The 26,727-nt window shown below is 43.2% G+C and overlaps 1 protein-coding gene across 1 annotated transcript in view; it reads left to right on the top strand.

Moving 5' to 3' along the window:
* Positions 1 to 5,229: 5,229 nt before the first annotated feature.
* Positions 5,230 to 26,727, top strand: part of zgc:92140 (uncharacterized protein LOC447854 homolog) — a 28,150-nt gene continuing 6,652 nt past the window's right edge. Inside the window, exons 1-2 of the mRNA XM_053430230.1 lie at positions 5,230 to 5,388; positions 19,568 to 19,697. Of these exons, the coding sequence (XP_053286205.1) occupies positions 19,607 to 19,697 (91 nt within the window). The 5' untranslated portion in view covers positions 5,230 to 5,388; positions 19,568 to 19,606. The remainder of the gene's footprint in view (positions 5,389 to 19,567; positions 19,698 to 26,727) is intronic.

Raw genomic sequence — 26,727 nt, forward strand, 5'->3', positions numbered from 1 at the left:
TAGTCGTTAATTTAATGGTATTGAAAGGCAAAGGTTACAATACATTATTAACCGTATCTAGGATGAGGAGGACTACGATGTTATGCAGGATCCAGAGTTCCTCCAGAGCGTCCTGGAAAACCTTCCTGGAGTCGATCCCAACAATGACGCCATCCTTAACGCCATGGGTTCTCTGGCTTCCCAGACTGGCTCTAAACCCGACGCCAAGAAAGATGAGGAGAAAAAGAAATAAACACTCGAAGAAGAAATTAACATATAATGAATAAACAGACCTGAGAATTGCACTGCGTGTGTTATTCGCGGTATATTATTTCTCCCCTCAACACAGGAAATGTTTTGTTCATCTTTTTTTTATGTAGCTGTGTGAACTGTAAACAATGTTTGCCTTTTTTCAACTTTAGGTTGAATGATTTCTGATTTAAATTTATTTGTGTCAAGCACATTCTTCCTTTTGAATCTTTTTTAATATAACTACTCAGCAGCATGGGCCAATTACACCTCTTTATAAATTTAGATTGTGAAACCTTATGTGATTCTTGAAATTAATTTACTTTTCTGAAAGCTGCCACAGTTTGATCTTTTCTGAAATAATAATGAATGTGGTATTGGAATTTGTATGCTTGAATCACTTTATATTAACAGGGTGTTTAATGATTTATATTACTTCACGCAATGAATAAATGTGAATTCAGGGAGATACATATGGACACAGTGAGATTGGCGTACAATAGTTGTGTATTAACTTAATGATATGTGACATCAGTAAACATATTTATGTCTTTACTTTTCTTGCAGAATATTTCAATCCACAAACAGAGTTTGGCAGCAAGAGAAAAGTTAAAAAAGGCTCTCCTTCAGACTTTTGGTGATACTAATTCCAAAACAGTCAAATAAAGATAATGGTAAAATGTACAGCTGGTACTTAAGTTTATTTTTGTATTTTCAAGTATATAGTCTGGAGAGTAACATTTAAAATTACTTTTAGCCTGAAGTAATTGTTTTGTCAAACCAAGAGTTTAAAATCCTACTGTGACTCAGAAAAGTGTCAAATCAGCACCTTTGAGAAAATGGGTGCAGCAAACATTTGGAATTGTTGCTTTAAAAGTAGAATGAAATGTTTCTAAAATATCGAAATAGTTGACGGGTAATTTTCTGTTGGTCGACTTATGAATTAATTTATTAAAGCTCATTTTGCCCTGCTACTTATTCTATATGGTTTTTATATTCCATTTTATTTACATTGTATGTATTGGTTTATTTTTTGTCGTGCACTGATTGCTGGTTGTACATCAAATTGCCCTTGAAGGATAATAACGATTTTCTTTTATGGAAAACATTAGTTAATCACAATCTGCACAAACCAAGCAAGAGCAGCAGAGGAACCCAGCAGCCAGCAGGGGGCAGCCTCAGGACATCACATGGAAACAAGCGGCAGCAGACTGCTTGGAAATTAAGCAGCAAAGATCCAGGGATTTGTTGTTGTTGTAGATTCGTGCAGTAGTGAGGCCTCACCTGATCTGTGCATGAAGTGGAAGTCAACCTGAGAAGCTAAACTTGAACGAGGACATCCAGAGGGGTACAGAGAGACAGCTCACCTTCAAGAGACTGATTTATCATGACGTGACACATGCAATGTAAAACAATACAGTAACGTCACACCATCATCCTCTAACCCCGGGACGCACCAGAGGTAGAAGCGCCCTGAAAAGTGGTCCGCCTCCTTTCCTTGCCCATGTTAAATACTTGGGCAGCATAGTGCCGGAAAGAACCGGGAAGCGCCGCGGACACACACACACACAAGCACATCATCTTCTATGGCGGCTACAGCTTTGCGTAGGTCAGTCACCTGTGAAGGTGAACCAGCGCGGAGAAAGGCGCTCCCTGGGCCACAGGGAGGAGCCAGCCCCACGCCACTACGCTGACTGGGTGGAACCAGTGGACACAGGAACTGAGTCCGAACTCATGGGTGCGGATGAGGGGGATTTTGATTAGGGCGAAACAACTGTTGCACCAGTTGTGTCCCTAACATTTCAAAAGAGAGATTCGCCATCTCGACTGTATTCAGAGAATCTTTTCAAATGGAACCGCGCTGTTTGACTCATTACGGTAAAACCAGCTTTGTAACTTTACTTTCAAAATTCGATCTTCAAACACATTTCATGCACGTCTTTTTAGAGTTTACAAAAAAATATATATATTAAAAATATATTTTTTTTTATATAAAATTAAATATAATAAAATTAAATAAAATTAAATAATATTTTTTTTTGATTTATTTAATTTAATTTAATTTAATTTAAATTAAATAAAAAATAAAAAATAAAATAAAATGGGGGAAAAAAAAAAAGTGCGCACGCACATCCTGCGCAGAAGCCCATTGCGCACATTCTGCGCAGAACCGTACTGCGCACATCCTGCGCAGAAGCCCACTGCGCACATCCTGCGCAGAAGCCCATTGCGCAGGAATTGCGTCCGCAGTTTTTTTTTTTTTATTTAAATTTTTACAATTTTTTTTAAAATATTTAATTAATGTAAATTTAGATATATTGCAGTTAATAGGTAATTGAGTTCATGCCAATTTTAAGAGTTCAGTATATGCCAGCATGAAGAGAGGAAAGAGTAGGACTAGAACCCGCGACCTTATGGTTGTAGGACAACGACTCCACCAACTACTGCTGATGCGCATGAGGAAATAAACACACTAAGACGATGGACAAATTATCGTGTGTGTGTCCATGTTATTCTATGCTGCTTTGCCTTACTTAAAAGTTACATTTATATTTTAGATATTGGAAGATGTAACATGCTTTAGAAACCTATTGTTAGAGAATAAACCAGTAGTTCACAACCTTATCTTCTGACGCCTTTCAAGAATCACAGTCTGCTGCTGCTTTTGGTTTCCATGTGATGTCTTGAGGCTGCCCCCTGCTGGCTGCTGGGTTCCTCTGCACTCCAGCTGTTGTCCTGAATGAGCTTTGATAATGAAAGAATACTGCATAGTCACATGCAGTATGCGTTAAGAGCACAGCATCCTGGTTTATATGTTACCATCAACACATCTCCTTTGGTACTCTGTGTGCAACAAGCATACTGTGTCAGGGTGAACATTTTAATTAATTACACTGCATACAGTACAAGCGACACAAAAGTTTTGTACTAACAGGAGAAAACTTCCTTAAAAGTCGTACACAACACATTATGGATGATGGGTACACAGTTGTAGCGATGGTAGATACTTGCGTATTCAAAACAAATGAGCTGTTAAAAGACCTACCTCTTACATAACTAACCGTCAAGTAGATAAACTACAGGTCTATTAGAAGAATTTAGATAAACCATTAATATTAGAAGAAGAGAATTTCCTTCTCAAACAGAGAAACTGTCTCTGTTTACACCTTAATACTAATATAGCACTAAAAGCCAAAGCAAAGAATTAAATCATTTCAACATGCATCAGTAGACATTCAATTATCTGAAATAGTTTGAATAAAACATGCACTTGTCAAAGTGTAGGTGTGCTAAGTCTTGAAAAACAGCTTCGGATTCCTATCACTTGTCTGTGCACATGTGGTAACTTTCTGGAGGCCAAGTATGAATTACGAAATGTGAAAATGGGTTTAAAAAAAAAAACTGTACTTGTGTAACAGTGTATTGTATATAGGTGCATCATTGTCAGCTGTAAAGCCAGTTACAGTTTATAAGTACGCTCGCATCGAAAAGTCATTTCACGTAAAAATTTAATTTTTTTTATAAAATCAAAGTATTCACACAATGTGCTTCTGCGCCATATCAGCAAACAGCTCCAGAAGGTTTTGTGGTACGACCAGATACTCTGAAGGGACAAAAAATGGAGGGATAGTCCAAAGGAAGCGGAGAAACAACACATCAGGGCATAGCATGAGAGATGGATGAAGTTGATGTGCTAATAGCCCAATAAGACCAAGTATATTTCCTGTCAGCTTCCCTCTTTAGCAATGTGCAATATTGAATTAGCTTGGACCCCTAATGTTTGTATTAAACTATGAAATGGTCTCAATCTCCTTATTCTCCTTCCCTCAATGTTTCTCCTCCCTGTCCAATAAAGAACAATATAGAGGTAAGAATCACTCCGATTGTGGACATCATTAATGTTTATTTTTGTCGACATGACATGATATGCTATCAGTACAGCTGATTTCAGACTCTTTTTATATTTGTTATTATCATTTTTTATTGTCTTTTATAGCTTACAATATTGTCTGCCTGTGTGTGCATCTTTATACAGTCCAAACTTTCTTGGGGATGCATGACAGTTTGCGTTTGTATGTTGGGGGGCGCCAATTTGAAATCTCGCCTAGGGCGCCAACATTGCCAGGGCCGGCCCTGTGCATGCCGAAGTGTCCTTGGCAAGATACTGAACCCCTAAAGTTGGCAGGATTTCATCCTCCTATTTGTTGCACAATATCTTACACTATTTTAATTCAAATAAATAAAAAATTAATAAATGTGAGTTCACGGATGTACATATGGACACAGTGAGATTGGAGTACAAAAGTTGTGTATTAACTTAATAATAGGTGACATCAGTAAACATATTTATGTCTTTACTTTTCTTGCAGAATATTTCATTCCACAAACAGAGTTTGGCAGCAAGAGAAAAGTTAAAGAAAGGCTCCTTCAGACTTTTGGTGATACTAATGCCAAAACAGTAAATTAAAGATAATGGTAAAATGTACAGCTGGTACTAACGTTTATTTTTGTATTTTCAGGTATATAGTCTGGAGAGTAACATTTACAATTACTTGAAATAAATAAATTAATAATATATATATCAAATTATATATATATATATATATTTTAATTTATAAAGAAATTGTAAAAATGTTTAGAAGGGTCATGAAAAAGGTCTTGAAAAGTATTGTCAGGATTGCTGCATATACCCTGTATATTTTAACACCCGTATAATCGATTGAGTTTCACAATATATAATAAATTGTGGAATGTATGTACTTGAAATAAGCATTAATAGCATTCAATTCAAATAGTGTCCAATAGTAACCATTCCTGGAATGCATCCATCAGATGTTTCACTGGAAACACACAAAGTGGTGGATCAAAGGACGGATCATTCACTTTGATTGGTGTTACCAAAATAAGGGCCCGGCTCCGGCAGTGATTGGTGGGTTTTTTGGATGTTTGGTCTGGGGCAGCTCTCTTCGCCAAGATGGCTGCACGATCGCGGCAGCGCGCAGTAGTGGCGTCCTGGTGAAATGACGCACGCCGCGGTTTACGTTCACTCCTCCACGCTCGGAGCTCTCTCTCCATAACGCAGATCCCGCCCGACACACGGCCGGAAGACGGACCGGCTGTCTCGCCCTCCAGTGGACCGAGCGGAACCGGTTCATCTGAGTAAGTACCGAGCCCCAGTCACTCGTTCACCGTGTCCCGGAGGTGGAGACCCCGCTCCTGCTCCCGTCTCTGCCTCTCTGCTCCTGTCTTTTGTTGTTGTTTCCTGACTGAGCCGTGATAACCCGGCGATTCCCTTCCTGCAGCTCCGCCGCCGCCGCCGCAGCCGCAGGAGCAGGAGCAGGAGCGGCTACATCAGCTCCTCCTGCTCCTGCCGCTGCTCCTGCTGGAGTTGGGGTGGGGGGGCTCGCTAACGCTGCTTTATCCCATCATTTCAACCACACCGGGCGCTCAAAGGACATGAACGTGTCTCATTGTGAGTGTGTGACTGCTCGGCTCATTTTCAAATAGTCTCCACATCCTGGTTGGATGTGGCTCCCTGTCTGCATGTCTGCCCGCCCGCCTGCCCGTCCCGCCGCTCCCTGTGTGCCCGCTCCTCGGAGGCCATTCGGGGGGTTTTAATGGAGAAACTCTCAGAAGAAGGAAGAGAAACCTGGGGCCGGCTGAAGCTACAGACCGTTAACCTTTTGTGGAAATGAAACTGTGTACACACTCCCTGAGACCGTTTTGCAGTCCCCCTCTCTGCCCACAACTCTGCCTCCCCCGGTGGGAAACAAAGCGCCCAGTGTGTCCCTGTAGCGCAGCTGGACACAGCTGTTGAGCCTGAGCTGCAGCTTCCAGCCCCAGCCCCAGGACCAGGACCCGGGGGGCTGCTGCTGCTGCTGCAAAGCCTCTGTGTGTGCCCACAGATCCTCCAGTAGGATGGGAATAGCCACCACACATCACCAGTAGCCTTCTGGAGCATTAAAAACTGCTTGTTATCTTTTTATGTCTGCCTAAGAGGGAGGACACATGCTGCTACAGGGCTCGGGCCATAAAGGCCAAAACATGTTATCAAGATAAAAGAAATTCATATCAGTCATTGTCGATAACTATCACAATAGATGTCAGATGTCAGTAGACTGGTTTTCCTTGGTGAAGGTTTCGGTTTTAAACTTCCCTATTTCTGAGAATGACCAATCCTCTAGAAACAGCAAAACATTTATCAAATCTGTGGGAGAATAAAGACATTATACAGTAGATCCAGGAAATCATTTCATCACTTTCTTTGTCATTGCATGATTTGGGGCATTTTCACAAATTTCCTCAGGAATAATTTTGTGTGTTCCTGGATCCTGTTGGAACATATTCAGAGGACTGATTTCTAGGAGTGTTTGCAATTTGTGCCAGCTTGAATTGAATTTGAAGGGGACCGTTAGGCCTTGGCGGGGGCATGCATTCTACTGAGGGAAATTTTGATTGTTATTGTTTTAGGCCCCGGCCCTAGATGATGATTCTGCCACTGGATAACATGAGGAAATGTCACCGCAGCTGGAACTAGACATGAGATACAGGCTCAGTTGCAGCTCAGCAGTTTAAACTTATCCTGTATCTCTTTCAACATCATCCTTTCCCACTTCCTCAGACACTAGTTTACTTCCTATATACCTTACCTAACATGGATTTCCTAATGCCACCTTATCGACTGCTGTGTGTTCATGCTGCCATATGGCCACTAGCTACTGTATAGGTCCTCACATGATCAGACCATTACATCCATTTGGCGGCTGTACGGCCCCCTGGTGTTAAGTAGGTTGTTGTGGTCAGTATTACAGTGCACATCATCCTGTCACCAGCCGCCTCCATCAGGGTTTATATAGGTTACGATTGAGAACCCGCAATCCTGTGAGTGGATGTTGTGAGTCCCCCTCCCTGCTTGATTTATCTGTCTGTCTTCATCTCTCCGAATCCATCTGCCTCTCTCCCACCCTCCCACACTGGCTCATAGCATATATGTGTGTGTGTGTGTGTGTCTTAGAGCGCACGCTTATGAGTTGTGTCTCACATATGGCTCTTAGTTCCGGTAGCAAGCTGTCAAGACTGAAATGCAAAGAGTCTCCCTCCTCCTCAATCGCTTCTCTTCCTCTCTGTCTCCCACTCCGAAGCAGGAGCATCTATTCTTAGTCCTCCTCCTCTTCCCCTCAATCATCATCACCATCATCCGCCCGCCCGCCCCATCCGTCCGGCCCGTCCACCTGTGGCCTCTCCACCTTGAGCTGATGAATGGGCGGTTCAGGTGATTGTCGAGCAAACAGGGGGTTTGGGTCGTGATGCATTACCCCGTGATGTCACCGTGTGAGGGGGGGGGAGGGTTTCTATGGTTACCAGGATGACTTGTCCTTCTGTTGTGCGTGGGCGTGGGAGGGAGTTCCCACCATGACAGCGCCTTACATCCAGGTTGTGTTTTCTGCGTGTGCCGAGTGTTCTCTTGATGGCAGAGCTCGGTGCTGTCAGGTGTGATGAGTCTGTATTGCGGCGCAGAAAAGCGCAAGGCCAGCACAACACGATCCCTCTGGGTTCTGCGTGTCTGTCAGTTTGAGTGAGGGGCTCGCCGGCCGATCGGTTTCTTCATCCTCGCTGAATAATCAGGCAAAGCAGCCAATGATGCAGCACGAAGCCTGAAAACTGGGCTTGTGTCGTGTGTTGTGTTTAGTTTGTGCACATTTTTATTTGTGTTTTGTGTCAGTGGATCGTGTCGTCTGTTTCTGCCTTCGCCCTCTCCTCACCTTCAGAGTCAGCAGGGGTCGGCCGAGCAGCCTCCCCGCACGCTGTGTGCGCCCGTGTCGGTCACATGATACAGCAGAGTCTCCCCGTGTCCCTGACCGTGTGTTTACACTGCAGTTTGTGTTCAGAGTCCGGTCAGGACGGAACGAGCAGACAGGGTCCAGTACGGATTTGGCTCGCCATTTCATTTGATTATCTTATCTGTGATTCTCACTTCTGTGCAGACTCTAAGTGCTGTGTGAATCTCTGCGTGACTTTTTCCCATCAGACAGAAGGCATCTGTTTCCCATCTCCACCACAGATAACATGGTCTCTGACAGGATCTCTGCAGGCCCATTCATTCAGCAGGCAACCTTTGAATAAAAGTCCACTTATTTTATATGAAGACACGTGACAGTGGGAAAAATATGACCTTAATAAGTACTTCAGTCTTGGCATAGATGTAATGATGTGGGGGAATAGCTTACATATTTTGTATGTAATGTTTGTTCTTACCCGCTGCTTTTTTAAGTGGAATCAGACTTTTACTGATCATAAAACATGACGTTTTCTTGGAGGAATTAGACCTGCACCTAAAGTATGATAGAATATATATAATACAATGGAAAAGCAGCATATTTATAGCCAAGGGAATCAGCAGCTGTTTGACGTCTTTGCTTAAAACATTTAAAAAAAAGAAATTATTCTCTTAACTCATCAGTTAATTTGCAGATAGTTTCAGTCATTTTGTTGTTGTGCAAATTTCTGTTTCAAAGTAATTCATCTTGGACAAGCTTTTCTTTCGGTTGTCACATGTGAGCTCTTCTGTCAGCATCTAAAATATGTATTCATGATTTAAAAGATGAATATGAAGTGAGACACCATAGAAGAACTGCTATATTCATATGTGGAAGTCTTTCAGGTTGTTGAACTAAATTCATCACAGGACTAGAACAGCACTTAGAGAGTGCATACATCTGTATTGACATCAGATACAAATACCATTATTATCATAATTGTTGAAAAAAACCTCCAAATAACGTTAAAGAAATCCAATCCGCTCCAAATATTAATGTCAGAAGAATCTGCTTCACCATCCAGGCTGAACAGTTTTCTGAGAGAAACCCTCTCTGGTGGTTTTGCCTTCCTTTGTCATGGTGATATGTGGTTAATAAAGTTCAACCCTAATGCCCAGCATCATTACCGTCAGCTGATAATGAATTATAATAGCCTAACGTTGTGTGTCATTAGTCTCTTGGACAGCTGATTACAAAGAGCTGAATGGTCCACTGAGGGAAATGTTTCCTGGCTGTGGCATGTGTGTGTCGCTGTTCAGGATGAGAGACGAGGGGGAAAACACTTGTTTGCATCTGAAAGAACAGCATTGTGGGTATTTCACAGCAGCACCTTGGAGAGATGAAGCACGGGCTCAGCTGAAGCTGGTCTGTGAAGAGCTCGGAACAGGACACACACACGCAGACGCTCATCCGATCAGTTTGGCCACTTGTCCTGCAGCATCGATGCTAGTTATGCACAAATTTATCATTATTCTCTCCAGCTGTGATAGCTTCTATTGAAAATCGCGACGCAGACAGATTTGGATGTGAAAACATAAACATGTTTGACATTGCGTGGCTGCTGTGCCGGAGTAGGTCGCGCTATTTCAACCTTGTGCTGCTCGCTGTTCTTAAATGTGGTGAACAAACAGATATTACATTTTATAATACTAATCTACACCAAATTGCATATCAGTCCCCTAAACATGCCTGATTTTGTAGATGTGGTAAATAACTATTTGCAATGTTTCATGGTAATCTATCCATTAGTTTTTGCGTCATCTTGCTAACAAACAAACAAACCAACAAGCAAACGACAGGGGTGACAACAGACACTCCCTGTGGGAGGTGATGAGAAATTCTCTGCAGACAAGTTTACACACACAAGTTTAAATAGATGTGTGTGTGTGTGTGTGTGTGTACCAGCTTCAGGTCGATAGGTTGCTTTAATGACACAAGTTTGTTTGTGTGTTTCATGTCTATGCAGGATGGAGTCATAATACCACTGCAGCATTTCTCCACATAATTACTTGCCTACTTTTCCTCTCTTGCTTTGGCCCCTGCTCTGCAGCCACCAGTCACCTCAGGCTCCGACCTGCCTTCACCTCAGTCACAACAGGGAGCTGCCGAACAGAGGACTTTGTATGGGAGGGATGAAAACAGGCGTGACGACTTGCGTTTTTGCTCTTCAAGGGAATCCGTCTCGCTCGCGAGAAGCTGGCGATATGAACGCCAGTGGTTAAAGGCCTCAGAGGAGACATTTTATCCTGACGCCTCGTCTGTATTAGTGGAATAATCCATTTTTGTATGGTCTGGTTCTCCCTGCACCAAGCTGACTCCCAATGTGGCTCAGATTTCAATTAGACTACCGTGCTGGCATCTGAGGTTAGAATGCTAATAGCAATCAGAAATGTTTTTGCATTGCTCACCACTTTCTGCTTTGACTCCTTTGTTGATCTCTCCTGCTGTCTTCTGTGCAGACGTCTCACTTTCGGCTCAACTGGTTTTTATGGACCTGGAGAAGCAGCGGAGGCCTCCGGCCAAAGTATATGTTTGTAACAACTTGTGTGAAACCTGTTCTTGTTTCTCCTCCAGCACATTGCTTGGCTCTGGGCAGTGCGCCTCTTATTGTCTGTCAGATTGGCCACGGTTTCACCAAACAGAACAGTGGGGCACCTGTATTTACCCCAACCCCCCCACGTGACCACTTCAGCCTTATTATGAGAGAGAGTGGGAAAGAGGAAACAGCAGACAGTGGGGGAGGAGGAGGGAGAGAGAGACATAGAGTGGGGATGTACAGCAACGGCTCACCACTCAGGAGAAGCCTTCTGCTGTCAGCCAGCCTGTGTGGGTTGGCACCGCTTCCCAGGCTTGTCAGACTGATGGAGTGCTTAAACTGGGACAAGAGGAGAGCTGCAGCATTTGCTGCGTGGTTAGAGCAAATACTACGGCGCATCGGCCATGGAGTTGTACTGAAGCCCTGCTCTGTCACTGGGAGAAGAAGACGCACTCCAACCCACTGCAGCACCCAGCACTGATTCCCCAGCCAAGTGTCGGGGGAAGTTACTTCACATATGACATTTAGATTTTTGCTGTGCTGACAGCCAGCATAATGAGTTAACTGTGTTAGTCAGCAGGAAGTGTTTGCATTAGGGGTGTGTGATCAGCAGGGTAGGTACGATGAAATAGATTTTTCTTATCGTTTTAATATCTCCTGGTTACTGATTGGCCCTGTTCCCATATGCAACTTCAACAGTTGGAAAGGTGGTGGAATTGGTTTGTTTCAGGGTCCAAGTGTTTTGCATGATGGCTCAGTGCCACAGTTACGAAATCATTGAGCACGGCAAAAATGTTGCAATATTCTGATAAAGTACCCTGATGAAATGAACAATATCAACATGTGTAGTGAACTCTCCCAACTCCCCCCTCCCTCGCAGTGGAAAACCTATAGATCCCAATCTGCATGTTTTGGGGCCTGTGGGAAGAAGCCGGAGTACCGAGAGAAAAGCCCCCGAGGCAGAACATGCAAAGTCCACGTGGCTTTGAGGCGACAGCGTGGACCGCTACACCACCGTGCCGCCCATATATAAGGGCAGTGATTACCCGTTATAAACGAACCACGATAAAGCATTTGATCCATATCATTCAGTTCTATGATGCCTTCGATCCAAATTACAATGTCAGGTGGTGAATAAAGCAGGAAACCGATCAATGATCATAAACATTGTGCTTTTATGAAGTGTGTCATCAGATGGAAGCTTCTTTTGCTTTTCTCACAAGCACTGACTCTCAAACTCTGCATGACGGGATCAGCAGCAAGATTAATCATTTTTTTACAGACTCATCAATTGTAATGCATATTGGGACATTGCAGAGAATTTCTTTGACAGCCCGTGGATAGATAAAATACAAGATCAGGATTTATTTTTTGCGGCAAATCCAAAAGAAATCAAGACGTCGTAAAAATGTAAAAGTCTCCTGCAGTATTTTCTGCAGTGGGCTAAAACACTTGGTGACAGTATGTGTGAGCACGTCGCTTAACCTTCTTAATGGTGTACTGCAGTGATTTACAACGGAGGTAGGTCGCCTCGCCTCAGATCAAAACTACCTTGTCTAATATTATAAAGCAAATTTAATGAGTGTGACTGCAAAGCCCGTCATGCACTAAATTGATCATGAGATAAGATCTGTTAGGAAATGGCGGGGCATACCGGCTCAGCTGAACCGTTTTCCCGGCGAGACCCTGCACTTGCTGACAGACTTAGTCACTGCGGATTAATGCAGAGCAGTGAGGACCAGCAGGGCAGCGCTCAGCACTCTGCCGTGCAGCGTGATGGAGCAGAGGATGAATCTCTGCTGTGTCACAGGTGGAAAACGCCGCGAGGCCGGCCCCCGCAGCCCGGACTCTCCCCGAGGCCCACCTGTTACAGTAGCCTTACTATAACAACCGATACGCAAAGAAGGAAATCAAATCCACACCAAAAAAATAACCTGCTGCATGACTCCCGGAAAACCTCCCTCTGTAGTCGTCTTCCTTCTCTCCCTTTTTTGCTCAGCCAGTTTTTCAGGCTCTGCGGTCGCCTCTGCCGCCTCTGGCACAACCCTGTGTTTGAGAAACCCTCGCGCCGCACACTGCTCGGCCTGTCTCCACGCTGTGTGTTTATGCAAGCACGCACGCTCACATCGCTCCCTGCCCGCCGTGCTTTTTTTTTTTCTTTTCAGTTGCTCCTTGGACAAACTGACTCGTAAAGGAGACTTATTCAGCAGGTCAGGTCACACCTCCAGGTATGCAGGCATGGGCAAGCCTCTGTGTTTGCCAAATCCTGTTCACTTTAAAAGGGCTTGGGTATTTGCCATGTGTCACGGATGCCTCTCGGAGTTAGAGGTCTTTGTGCCCCGGAGGTTTATGCTATTGTTTTTTGCGATCGTTTATGGAGGGAAACATTGACGGGAGACTCGCTGCTAAATGTGAAGCAAGTTGAGATGACGTAAGACTTGCTAGCTGACATCACAGTGTTATTTATATCCCTAAATTAGGCTGCTACGTGGCTTTGGCGAATATGCCCCGAGATGAATGTTCAGCATCTGGAGCAAGTTGCATGAATTGTGAGGTGGTCGTGTGCCAGTTGGTATTAAGGACTCTTATCCCCTTTAGAAATTGGCTGTTTCTCAGATCATGTTGGCTCAGGCTGTGTGCTGTGTGCTGTGTGCTGTGTGCTGTGTGCTGTGTGTGTGTGTGTGTGTGTGTGTGTGTGTGTGTGTGTGTGTGTGTGTGTGTGTGTGTGTGTGTGTGTGTGTGTGTGTGTGTGTGTGTGTGTGTGTGTGTGTGTGTGTGTGTGTGTGTGTGTGTGTGTGTGTGTGTGTGTGTGTGACAGCAGGAGTGGAAGATAGTTGCTGGGTGCGAGGGTCTTGGCTGACTTGCCAGACTGAGCTCGTCCTATTGACACACTTTGTCTGCAGGGAGCTGGGAGCAGCACAGTCCAGCTTTCCTGTGGGTTAAACAAACACCAAGCAACGCCCCGCTGTGGTCTCGCATGTGGCACCGAGTGGCTCAGTTCTTACTCGGGGCTGATTCCAGCTAACGTCTCCAATGCTAAAAGTGTCCCCACTGATCTCATTGTACACTGAAACACAGGCAAATTAACTCCGGTGCTCCTGTTGTGGCAATTTCTACAATCCCACTCTACCAACGAGGAAACAAGACACAAATTTCTCTTTCAGTATTGTCACCTTTAATGCTCGAGCATGGTGCATACGACAAAGTTTAGTTTGTAATATGCACCAAGATAGGAAGCAGTTCTTTTGTCTTTATACATTTGGCTAACCCCTCTCACTCTGGTTGGGGTTGTTACAAAGTCAAAGGTTGGAATCTTCTGATCACATGAAAACAACAATGCCTAGTTAAAGCAATCAGGCCAAGATTCATTCAGTAGTACAGGAAACAACATGATCCAGGTTAAGGGAAATAAACATGATTATATTATGGTCAACTGTTACATTTCCCTTACACTCCCTAACATTTCTATGGCTTTAATAATTTGATATGAAACGGTGTCTTCTCTGTGCATCGCTGAGTTGTTCAGTCACAAAAGTAATTTTCCCCTCTGCGACTGTTTGATTTCAAGATTGTCTTTTGAGGCCTTAGAGGTAAGATTCAACTTTTCTTCATTTATTTTACCAAAACAAACAAACCAAGATTTGACAAAAGTCAGAAAGCTGAACACAGTTTTTACTTTCTTATTTTCTACTTCAGTAATCAATCGTCTTGGGCCTCCTTGAGATTGTTAACTAGCTTTTTTTAGAGCATCTTTGAGGCAAACATTGCACATTCGAGACGACAAAATCCCAAACAAATCTTCTCATGATCGGTCTTTGATTCAGATATGGTGCCAACATCAACAGCTCGCGTCCCTTATAACATCAAACCTCCCAGAGAAAGTCTCGGGTGAGGAATTCTGAGATTTCTTCAGAACTGTAAAGAGACTGTGTGCAATAATAAAAAACAGACTGGTGCTGTGTTTGGTTGTGACAAAACCAGCCAGTTAGAAAGTTCAACACACAGCTGATTTGTATGTCCCTGCATCCTCTGCCATGTCACAGGACACAGTTATTTACTTATAGGTATATTGTAGCTCATACATGTATAGACCCCCAGTAATAGCAGCTTGGCATACAGATTCACACAGTCTAGCATGATCCCTGAACCCAACAGCTTTGGGACTGCTGGGTCTATTTTTAGCACGCTCCTCCTCACAATTTGATGTTTCAATACACTCAAATCAAAGCCCTTCAAACAGATGCTGCCCACACAGGAGACCCTTTGGAAGTGAAAATCTATCGAGGTTGCTCCCTTTTCTCAATGCATTTGTTCCTTCAGTGGTTTTCAGGAGGGAGTCTCTCAGCTTCTGCTAATCTAATACTCACTTCAGAATTTACACTAATAGCCCAGAGTTAAAAGAGTTTTCACTGTTTCCGTCTCTGTGGCCTCTGTCGTTTTGGCTGTCTGCGCTTGTTCGCCCCTCTTTCCCATCCCAGTATCTCTCTCTGTGTTTTTTTGTCTCTAGCTCACGGCACTTTGATTCTCTTGACAGGCAGCACGCAGCCCCGCGGCACAGTTTCCGGGCATACACCTCATCTTCCCCGGCACAAAATCCTCATTTTGCGCGACCTGTCAAGAGGCAGATTATGCTGGATGAGATACATTTTTTTAACTTCACTGCTAGTGTCTCATTGAGACGATGCGACTGAAACTACATTGAGACCTTCATCCCGTGTGTGTGTGTGTGTGTCTCTGTGAATGTGTGTAAGTGAAATATAATTGAGTTGTTCCAGAGTGGTATTCACAGTAGGAGGTGTCCCAGGCTGCCTGCAGCAGACTGATAAGCTGCTCTCTCGACCAGGTTTCTCAAACAGGCCACAGGTGAAACCCCCGTGTGTGTTTTTGTGTGTCTGTGTGTGTGTCCATGCTTGCGTGCCTAGGTTCGATCTCTAGGTACAACCTCTGCTGACAATTTGAGGAATTCCTTTGAAAGCTCAATTCTGGCTCCAGAGATGATTTTGCCTTACATTTATTGATAATTAAAGAATAACCCAATAGTCCCTTCAATTCGATCAAGTTGCACCAAATTTTGCGGACTCATAGATATCAGTCCCCCTAAATGGGCCAAATGCTTGTCATCACAGTTCATGCATTGTGATTGGGGAAATTTCCCAATGTTAAAAAAAGTAATTAAAAGTTCCTGGAACTGCCCTCTGATCCGGATCCAGCCCAGGCTTCAATGGGCTCTTTCTTGACACGTAGTTATGTAGATTTCACATTAAACAATCAAATCAACCAACCCACAAAGAAGTGGTCAGGGGTGAAAACGTAACTCTTATTGCAAAATGAAATGGGACAGTAAATTCATTTCACAAGATTGAATAGTAGCTCAAGTTTCAAATGAGAATTTGAAGGGCAATACTGTAATAATTCCATGCTGTCATGACATCTGGATTGGTTATTCTAAAGTCTTAGAACGTGTAGCTAATGTTGCACAAGGTCACGGGAGCTATGATATATGAGGTCATTTTCTGACATCATAATAACGTCATTCCTACCATATGATCATGAAGTATTTTTCTATTTATTTTAGCTCCAGGTTGTGTCTATAGTCCTATTGAATGCGAAATTCATTTTGAACTTAGCGCGATGTGGTTTTCTGACTTGTGACTTCCTCCTGACGTCACCTGATGGGGAATATAAGCTTCAGATTGTCTCCCTACCTCGACTGTTTGCCGAGATCTGTTGGAAAATGTGTTTTTTGGACCATGTATTTGTTGACCTTTAATCGTCAACACACACTCAAGTGTGTTGATGATCTGTCCATGCACTGTTGAGTTTTATTTTACACACACACTCGCAGACAAATGAAAATACGGCTGTTCCGGTGTACAGCGTGATAAAACATGACGGGCAGCCCTAACTCACCAAGTTAATTGCTGAGATCTGGGAAGGTGTGCGTGACGGTGCTATAATGATGTCAGCCTGTGTGATCACCTGACTGTTTCTCACCCCTCTACATCCCTGTACCAACTGTTGTCCAAAATATCAGCAATAACTCTAAATGCGATTCCTAATTAGCAATTAACGGCCAAATGACTGGAATTATCCTGAACCATCCGACCATAACCACATAAAATACAGTTGCATTGCCCGAACACACAGACGCGTAGTTGCACAGCCACCGCTCCCTGCACCCGGTCCACCTGGTGCTTTGTGTTGTGTCCAGAGACATGGAGGCTGGTCGGCCGCAGCCCGAACACGGGAGTAAACACCGGGGACTTCAAACACTCGCAGGAGGAGGGGCAGGCGGCGGCGTTCTTTTGAAGCTCGGCACTTGTCTGTCTTCCTCGCCTCTTTCCATCCCACTGTTTTGCATCTTTTCCTTTTAACCCTACGTCCCCCTCCGTCTACTCCACCCGCTTCCCTCGCTCTCTTTGTTTTAGCTGTCTCTTTCGTCATCAGTTTTTTCTGCCTCTCCAGCCGTCTTCATCTGGCACCAGATTTCCTTTTGGAGATGGGAAGTCATTGGCCAACTCTTTCTGTGTCTATTTTTTTTAAATTGGCAGCAGTCAGCTGGGCTCTGTCAGTGACAGCATATGGAATGTGGGAGTGACACGGAGACTATCTACAGTGTAATGTGTGTGACAGTGCGACGGCTTCGTCTTAGCTGTCATGCTAGGTGGAAAGGTTTTACTCTTCTTTTCTGAATAATAATAATGACGTGTGAAATGTACAGTATTTTATTCCTTCCCTCATGATGTTAAGCAACAGCTTTCAAGATGCTTCAAAAGGCCAACACAAGGTTATATTTTTATGTTTAAAATAGTTGTGGAAAAAGTAATCTATAGAATTTTTCTTTTAATGTCAGAAATTAATGCAATAACAAATTATAATGGGAAAGAGTCGCTTGTATAGAGCTCAACAGTGTGGTTCCGAGAGTAGATACTCAATTCATTCTAAGTAGAGCTTTTAATTATTAGCCATAATGTTAAAACCATCCCAGTTGGTTTTACCACAAGCTATGAGATTCGGACACAATGTTATATGCTATGACATCAACTGCATTTTGAGATAAGTGTGGGGAAGTACTACACCACCCACAATCCTAACATGCAACTTTCATATCATGTTGGCTATGCTCAGATTGGCAATGATTGATAGTCGTTGGAAAGCGATCATTTGAAATGGTTTATGGGATGTATAGTTCCTTCTCACTTAAAATAATTATGTCACACTCCTTTTACCTTTTTTTCTGTTTTCCAACATTTGTTTGCCCCGACTCAAAATGTTTTATGGTCACGATTTATCTGGTAGGTGCTCGGCCTGATTCCATACATCTGAAGAATAAATGGGAACTTAACCTTCAGAGCCAGAGCCGTTCTAAAAGTGGGCTCTCACTGTTACACTCTATTGAATGCATTTAAGCATATTCATATTCAAAGTTTTGGTTTCACAGCCAGTGACCTTACTGCTTTGGCTCACCCTCATTCACCACATTTCCTGCCACAGCAGACAGCTGTTTTCAGCAACGCCGCAAATGCCCATCTCAGTAAACTCTGCACTACCTGCTCGGAAACAGAGTTTAACATTAAGCAGCTAAAGAGATTAATATTAGTGGGAAGAGAGCAAAGCAGATCAAAGAGTGCAAGTCGGGCCGACAGTTCTCCAAATAAATGTCACAGTGCTTTGTGTCTGCTGGACGTCTAAATAAATAACCGTTTTTTCAGTTCTCCACCACGTTAACTATATAAGGCGATAACATGTCAGAGTGGAGAGTCTACAGCTTTGTTTCATTCGCACCAGTTGCCATGAAATCAATTCACAATGCTTTTTTCAATAATAAACACACAAAAACTGTTGTAGATCAGTGTGTGTGTATGTGTACTTATAGTACATTATAGTGGCATGTGTCAGCAGAGATTCGTACCCCAACAACAGTGAAACTCTTCTGTTTTGTTTCTGTGACCATGACCAAGATTTATAACAAATATCTGGCAACAAGCAGCCTTTGATATATGTCGCAAATTACATGCACAAATCCGCTCCCTTCACTGGTTACCAGTGGCTGCCTGCATCCGTTTTCAAAACACGAGTACTTGCGTACCATGCTGGGAACGGTTCGAGTCCAGACAACATCCAGGACATGGTCAAACGTTCCACTCCGCTCTGCGTCTGCCAATCGGCTTGCTGCCCGCTCACTGCGAGCTGAACGCATCCTGTCTGACTACACTTTGGATAAAACTAAATAAAAGAATAATTAAATAAAAAGAAGTTGCACTTACATGTATCACTTTGTAGTTTGGCTTTTTTGAAGCAAAATGTACTTACCCGATTCTTGTTGTTCTGGGTTTGAACCCTCATGGTTTTAATGCACTTATTGTAAGTAGCTTTGGATAAAAGCGTCCGCTAAATGAATGTAATATACAGTGTTCTGTTTGTGTAGATGCTGTGTCAGCCGGCTACTGCAATGTTTTGAGTGTAGAAATAAATAATGTGTTCAGATAAACGATCAATATCTCATGAACGACCAAATTCAAATCAGGTCACGTTTTTTTTTTTTGGGACCTCCCCGCTGCTCACTTCACTTTCTGTGAATTATGATGACTCGCTCTGTGCTGGTGGCTCTGAGCAGCCGGACTGAGTGAGACACTTGTGTGAAGTGGAAAGAACAAATCTGTTGTAGGTTTCCTGCCTTGTAACTATATATACACGAAGGCCAGAATGTAGCTGTATGTATTTTTCGAGACAACAAGTGTTGAATTTAACACTGAAGTGTTTGCAGTGAGAAAACACTGCACAGTGTTTTACATCGACTGCTCCAGTTTGTTTAGAGCAAAGAGGATAAAGTTGGCTTTCGTCCGCGACTGCTGCTGAACAAACAGTGCAGAACTTTAGAGACACGATACCTTTTAAAGTACACTGTAGGAACAGAATAGCGGCATTGTTCATTTGATTGTGTTTGTCGTGATTATAAAAGTTCTTCTCTCCGTCCTTGGCTCAGGTGAGAGTGCGATGAGGAGAGGCTTCAGAGTGTGAGGCCATGGGCTGCACCTCGGCCAAGCAGGTGTCGGCCGTGCCCAACGATGAGGAGGGACGCGGCAAGGCCTACAGCAATGGAGACCTCTTCACAGGTCTGTTCACACACACACACACACACACACACTTCCAGACATACTAACACACAGGGACGTCAATAAAAGATCCACAGCTCCATTTCACTCAGTTAATTGCCCAGGGTTGATCCATTGCCCTGTCTGCCCTCACAATGTATTTTCCTCATTATAGCTCAGTGTGTTTTAGTTCTCCATTTCGAACAATAACTGTCACAAAGTAACACTGCTATCAGTTTTATTACAGGGAGCGGAGAGTTGATGTAAGAGGAAGTAGCTGGTTAGTGAGGCTGCAGGGTTGTGTCTCTCTCAGGTGTCTCCTTTCCGTCTACAAGTGAAATACATTATTCTGAAAGATGGATTCTGTCATTTTAGGTAGTTCTTATCACATATCGTTTTGATAAGTTTAGTTTCAATTAGTTATTTGATGCTAGAAAAATGGATTTAACACGTGAATTTTACACTGTTTCCACATGTAATTCAGTAGTTTCACACAAGTCAGAATATCTTGGCCTCTGTCACTTTGATTTTAGCCATTCTTTTTTAAATGTGTCTCAGTATTTTGGATATGCGAGATTAAACTGGATTTCTGGAGTACCCCTAGAAGGAGCTCGATTGGAGATGAAATAACAAGAAAGAAATAAAAACATTAAAGCTTGACAAAAACACATTTTGATAGCTTTTCTGTAATTTTTGCTTTTTTTCTGTGAAACACTGAATAGTTTTACCACTTCAAGCCTCTAACTATTCAGATGAAATAGAAAAAAAAAGGAACAACACTTCTGGACTCACAAATCGAATATGTGAGCCAAATAACAGTGGGAACAAGTGGATTAGTCACTGGATTAACTCAACAGACAATCAATTGTTTGTCAGTTCTCAAGCAAAAGTGGCAAGACGCTCAAACTCTGGCTTCTTTAGGTTGAGAATATGCAATTTGACATGCTTCTGAACAGAACATTTAAAAATCTTGGAATCCTGGTCTAACAAAATGTTAAAATTGAAGATGCCAAATTTGACTTTGAAATATTGTGTTTAATTGGACCCATCTATTCATTTCAGGACATGGTTGACATGTGGACAGAGAACTGTGAACCTGAACAAGACGTTGTATTTGATGTAAATGACCAGAATCAATTCAAGGAAACGTAATAAACAGATTAATCGGCACCGACCGTTAGTGACAGCGCAGCTTTAATTATAGCAGCGACAGTTGTGCAGTGAGGGACGAGGCCGAAAGTGAAAGCCCGAGTGAGAGAGAGATGATGGACGAGGGATTAACAGCGATTAAGAATTAGGAGCAACACTCTGGTATAACTGGTCACAGGCAGATGGATGTGGCAGATGACGATCCACAGGAGGTCCTCTCGCTCTCTTTTTCTCCATCTCTCCATCATCCCTCCTTCCCTCTCACCCCTCTTCCCTCCTCTTCTTCACCACCTTTTCCCTTTTTCTGTGACCTTATCTTGACTCGCTGCTCTTTCTCTTCACCTCTACTCTGCCTCTGACACGTCCCCGTCATCCTCCTCCCCCCGCTTACCTCCCTCCTCTCAAGCCTCAGACGGAGGCAGGAGTCGAGAGGAGAGAGATGAGAGGAGGGGAGCGTGTTTCCTTGAGAGAGGAAGTGTGTTGACGCTGATTCTCTTCTCTTTTTCTCTCTCTCTGCTCAACTTCTCTGTCACGTTCGGATGGCCTCTTCCCTTCCCCTGCTCAAGGCCTCATTCTTCCCTTCCTCTTTCTCTGTATCTCTCTCTCTCTATTTTGGGTCTCTACACCCTCTCCCCCCCTCTTCCTGCCTTCATCTCCCAGTGTCTCTTCTCTCCAGTCCTTTTCCTCTCTTCTCTTACACAACATTAGGTCAGAATAACGTGCCCTTTCACCCCCCCTCCTCTTTTCTCCCCCTTTCTCCTCACCCTATCCCCCAGTCTTACTGTCTATTTTGTAAATGGGGATCCAGAGAGAGTTTGTGTGTGTACATGCGTGTCTGCGTGCGTGCGTGCGTGCGCGCGCGCGTGTGTGTGTGAGACATGGAAGACAAATGACCTGGATAGTGTGGATTAGAGTTATCCCAGACCACAACCCCCAATAACACTGCCGTTCTTAACTCCCTTCTACTTCTCTATCTGATCTTCATCAACTCATTTCGTTTTTCCAGTGTTTCAGTCATCGTCACGTACTGTGCCGTCATTCGTTCCAACTTAACTTGCTGCCCTTTACAAACTCAGCTGAACTGGCTCGCAACATCCGGTGTACTTTTCATGATCAAGGCGGAAGGGATTGGTTGGTTCTGGTCAGTCAGTCCGCCTACGCACATAGATGTACCCCCAGTAGACTTGGTCAATGTGCGACCGAACAAGTCACATATGCATGTTTGTGTTTTCTGCGTATCGGTGTATTTAGTTGGACAGAGATTCCTTTTCTTGCTCATGCTGATCCTCCAACAGATTGTCTGCCAGTTAGGCTGTCATGTGTGTGTGTGTGTGTGTGTGTGTGTGTGTGTGTGTCCCAGATATTGTGGCTGCCTGATCTGTTAAACTCATTTCACTAACCCACCTCCACCCCCCCTCTCTCGCACAATAACCGGAAAAGGCCGAGCTCCATTACACAAACACTGAAGGACGAAGAGGGAAAATAGCAACACTCTCCATAACATTATGCTATTGATGTCGGCAATAATCACAGTCAGAGTGCTGAGTGGTTATACAACTGTGTTGTGTATACATGTTAGGGCGCATGGCACCCCTAACATGTATACACAACACAGCAGGCTGCATATTTCAATGTTTGTTTTACCAATTTAGCTTTTTGGGGGAGTTTAAGATTCCGTCTGTTGCTCTGACTGAACATGATGTCTCTCTTTCCCTGGGAAACTGTGAGGAACCAGCCTTAAAGAAAGACGACATGTTGACTAAGACACCTGTAAAAGGATTAATGGCTTTTATGTTTTACTCTAAGTAAATAAAACAGGATTACTTCAAACTGATTGTTCCGTTTAGTTCCTCAAAGAAAAGCTGACATTTCCTTGATCCCGAGCTTTGTTTTATCACATCACTGAATGGGCGCTTCGTCCTTGCAAGTATTTTCTAAAGCACGGTGGAGAAGTTGAAGAGAGCAGGTACATCCTTGAATGAAAGACACTTCCTTTCTGCCTCTTTGAAGAACAAGAAGTCACAACAAATACAGCTTCTGAGCACAGTGTGTGTGTACCGACACACACAAACACGCACATACTGTGTTATAAACAGCACAGTTCATATTAATACAAGGCCTGTGGCATGTTGCTGTGATCACAGAACATCAGATGTATCCGGCTTTGTGTCCGGGCCTTATAGGACTTGTTTCCCCACGCCACATAAACCAATATTTATTATGGGGTTTATCTTCCGAGGACAGTAAGAGAGGTCTCTCTCTCTTTTTTTTTTTTTTGTTCTTTTTTTTTGTCGCTAAACATACATTTCATGATAAAGTCAATTAGAAGAGCAGCGTAGCATGCATCACATTTCAATTGCAGGCATAATCATAGTAAGAGAGGTCTCTTTAGTGTTGGTGCAGCAAAGTTCATGGAAAAGCTTGAGGCCTGAGATCTCTACCATTTCCACCATGACATGTGTTGCTTATTGAATCCATCACAAGTCCACAGATGGAACAGGGAGCCAGCAAAGTGAATCCATGCAAACGTTCTCCTCCCTTCACGGCCTCGTTGTCGTTACGAAGCCGACGTCAGCGGCACAGAGACTGTGAGCAGTCTATTTGGATTCCTCATAGAGCCTCGGAAAAACCTCTCGGTGGGAATCTCCTGTTCTTACTGTTCTACCTCATCCAAAATGTTTGCAGTAGGGTTTGGATCTGGTGACGGAGGGGGCTGATAACTCATTGCCATCTTTATGAAAACCTTCTGAGAATACTTTCCTTTTTTACACGGTGTATTATCATGGTGAAAGTAGCAATTTGAGGATGGTCAATTGTCGACCATAGAGAAATGCACAAGATTGACAAAAAGGTACTCAAGTGATGATTGACTTAGATACCGAGAGCATGTTTCACACCCAGTTACACCAGCAGCAGCCTGGGCTCTTGACAGGAGGCAGGTTGGATCCATGGACTCATTCTGGTCATGCAAAGATTCTGACTCTCCCATCTGTAGCCTCAGCAGGAACCCAGGTTCATGGGACCAGCCTCTGGTTTGTGTTGTTGGTCGACAGGAGTGAAACCTGAAGTGGTCTCTGCTGCCTTGAGGTTGAACCATCAACCTCAAGTTTTTTTTCCTTCTGTCACCTGTCTGGTCCTTCTCCTCCATCATGTCTCATTAAAAAGGTGTAGCCCCCCACACCTCGAATATTTCTGAGTAAAAGCTCCAGACACTGTTGTGTTGTGAGTGGATTTCTTAGTTATACGTGATAGTAAATTGTATTATTTTCTATTCTGGTCTGTTGCCTGATGTTTGTGGAAAATTCAATCAGGCATTTTCTCTGCATTCTGACAGTTTATAGACTAAATAATGAATTAAAAGAACACAAATTATTAGTTATTGCCCAAGAAACCACAAAATGTGTGAACTATTTTGTTACATTAGACTAATCAGATGAATGTCACTACTTGGATTTTAAGGGTTGATGTATAAGTAAATAATACATATGATTTAATATAATGTTTCCTTGGAAATGTATCTGATATAAATATTTGATCAGTAGCAGCAGAGAAAGTCAGATGCTCAGTGACTGATGGTTTTACTGTGTGACACACATCAGTTTGTTGTGGTCTGGTGTTTTCAGTGGCTCCCTGATGAACTCACAGGAAGTTGACATCAATTTTAAACGGCTCAGTATCAGTATTTTCTCTTTTGCTTCAGTAACAGACGGAATATTTGCAATTTTGCCCTTATAGCTGGTCATCATTTTATTTCCACCATCGAAAGGACATTAATCTGTGCTCGGAATAATATGCACAGTATTTACATTTGTCTTTTTTCAGATTATTACTCGGTGTGTGTGAGTTAGTGTTGACACTTGGTGTTCAGGTGTAAATGTCATGGCCAGGCTGGTGATGGCCTGGAGCCCGAGTGGCTGAGAGGGAGGACACAGCAGGAAGGACAGAGTGACATAGCCACAGGACAGACAGGCCGGCAAGAGCTGTGGGAGCGTGCACACACACACACACAAACACAAAGAAAGCTATGTAAATATGACTCACACCTATACAAACACAGTACTTGCATAAAATGACTTATGTTCTCATTCAAAGACGCAGCTTTATGTGAAAGAGAAAAACGTCCGCGCACAGTGACTGACGGCTCCCTAAGGTCATTGCAGTGCTCTGGTCTCTAATCAGAGATGAGAAAGATTTCCACATCACAAAATCATGGCTTCTTATAATAGTTCTTCCCTCTCTCCCTCTCTCTCTCTCTCCCTCCCTCTCCTTCTCTCCCTCCCACCCTCCCAAAGCGAACCCGGTGTGACGAAACACCCTTGTCATTTCCTGTGACAATTACTGCCACACTTACACACACACACACGCACACATACACACACACACACACAGAGCATGACCAGTTTTTGCTCCTATCTAAATTGAAGCGAGGTCTGTGATGTGATGAGTCCTGATCGGTGGAAGCTGGGTCACTTTGATCTGTCTATACTTGTCACATTAAGATAAGTGACGATCAGCAGCAGAACGTTCAGTCGAGCTGCAGCTCACCCAGGTTATAAAATTTAATAGACATCTTTTTTCTCAGATGTTGCTTGAAAATGTCATTTTAGATTTATGTGCAGTGCCCGTAGCGGTGGCTCACTTTACCAGGTCCCATCCATTCGCATCCAGGATTCCACCTAAAGCTGCAGATTGAGTAGCTTGAAATGCAGGTGGATTGCCCCTGTATCATGCAGAAGAGCAGAAGGAAATGGCTCTATTCTGTCTCCTGCTGTAGCACCACATGTGCTGCATGTTTACCGAGCAAATCTAAGCTCGGGGAGCCTTCAAAAAACTGTGTGTGTTACCGTGTGCATGTGTGTGTCGGCATGTTCAGACAGGAGCTGCTTGCTCCGACATGTTTACATTCCTGAGACAAACTGTGCTAGAGTCCCTTCTTGTGACTTTCTCAGGTTATTACCAATCAGCATCTATCTGACAGTGAAGCCGTTATTAGGCTCGGCAGTGATGCACATGTTAGATGTCGAAACGCACATGATCTCTCTGATACAAGCAGACACAGGTGATCTCTGTGCTGGGTGGATTGTGTGCATGAAAGCAGAGGGAGGGGCGAGCACATGACAGACCTACTCTATGGATAGACAGACAGATTGCTGATCAAATGAGGGCAAAATACAAAGTGTGCGGCAGATAAGGAGTTGGGCGTTCATGTTTGTTTGTCTGTGTAGCAGCGTGTCGGCTGCTACTTTATCAGTTAAATGTACAACAGTCAGGGAGTCAGATGAAGTGCCAGTGACTTTCTATTGTTCTGCTCAAGGTGAGGTGGGGTTGGCTCTGAAAGCTGCTCATGTAGGGTTATTAGAAATGATCTGATTCGTTGTGATACCTCGGATTGAGCATCACTGGGGATTCTTCTTCATGTGACTGGTCTTTCTCAGTTTTTTTGTCCTTACACTGTTTGTGTTGGTAAAAATATGAATAAACCTTGAATAAATGACCTCATCCATGAACAGGATTTGCGTCTGAGTCGCGTCAGGTAGAATTTCATTGGCTATGGAGGCAAAGACAAAAACTCTCATGATCCCACGTGATTCCCACGAGCACGTTTACTAAATAGTTATAAAGGAAATGATCAATGCAGAAATAATTGACTAAATACATAGATGAATGCAAAATGAATTACAGTTTGGATTGAAATAGGCTATTTCTGTATCGCTACATCTATTTATTTATTTTTACAATAATTACTTTATGTATTCGACATATATTCATGTAAATTAACATTTATTTCTGCATTTTTACATGTGTTATTTATTCATTTCTACATTTATTTATCACTGATATCTGTGCCTTTTAGATGGACTATGACAAATGTAAAAAAATTTAAGCATAATTTTCTGATTAT

This window comes from Pleuronectes platessa, chromosome 9 (assembly GCF_947347685.1).
Source record: "Pleuronectes platessa chromosome 9, fPlePla1.1, whole genome shotgun sequence".
NCBI classification, from domain to species: domain Eukaryota; kingdom Metazoa; phylum Chordata; class Actinopteri; order Pleuronectiformes; family Pleuronectidae; genus Pleuronectes; species Pleuronectes platessa.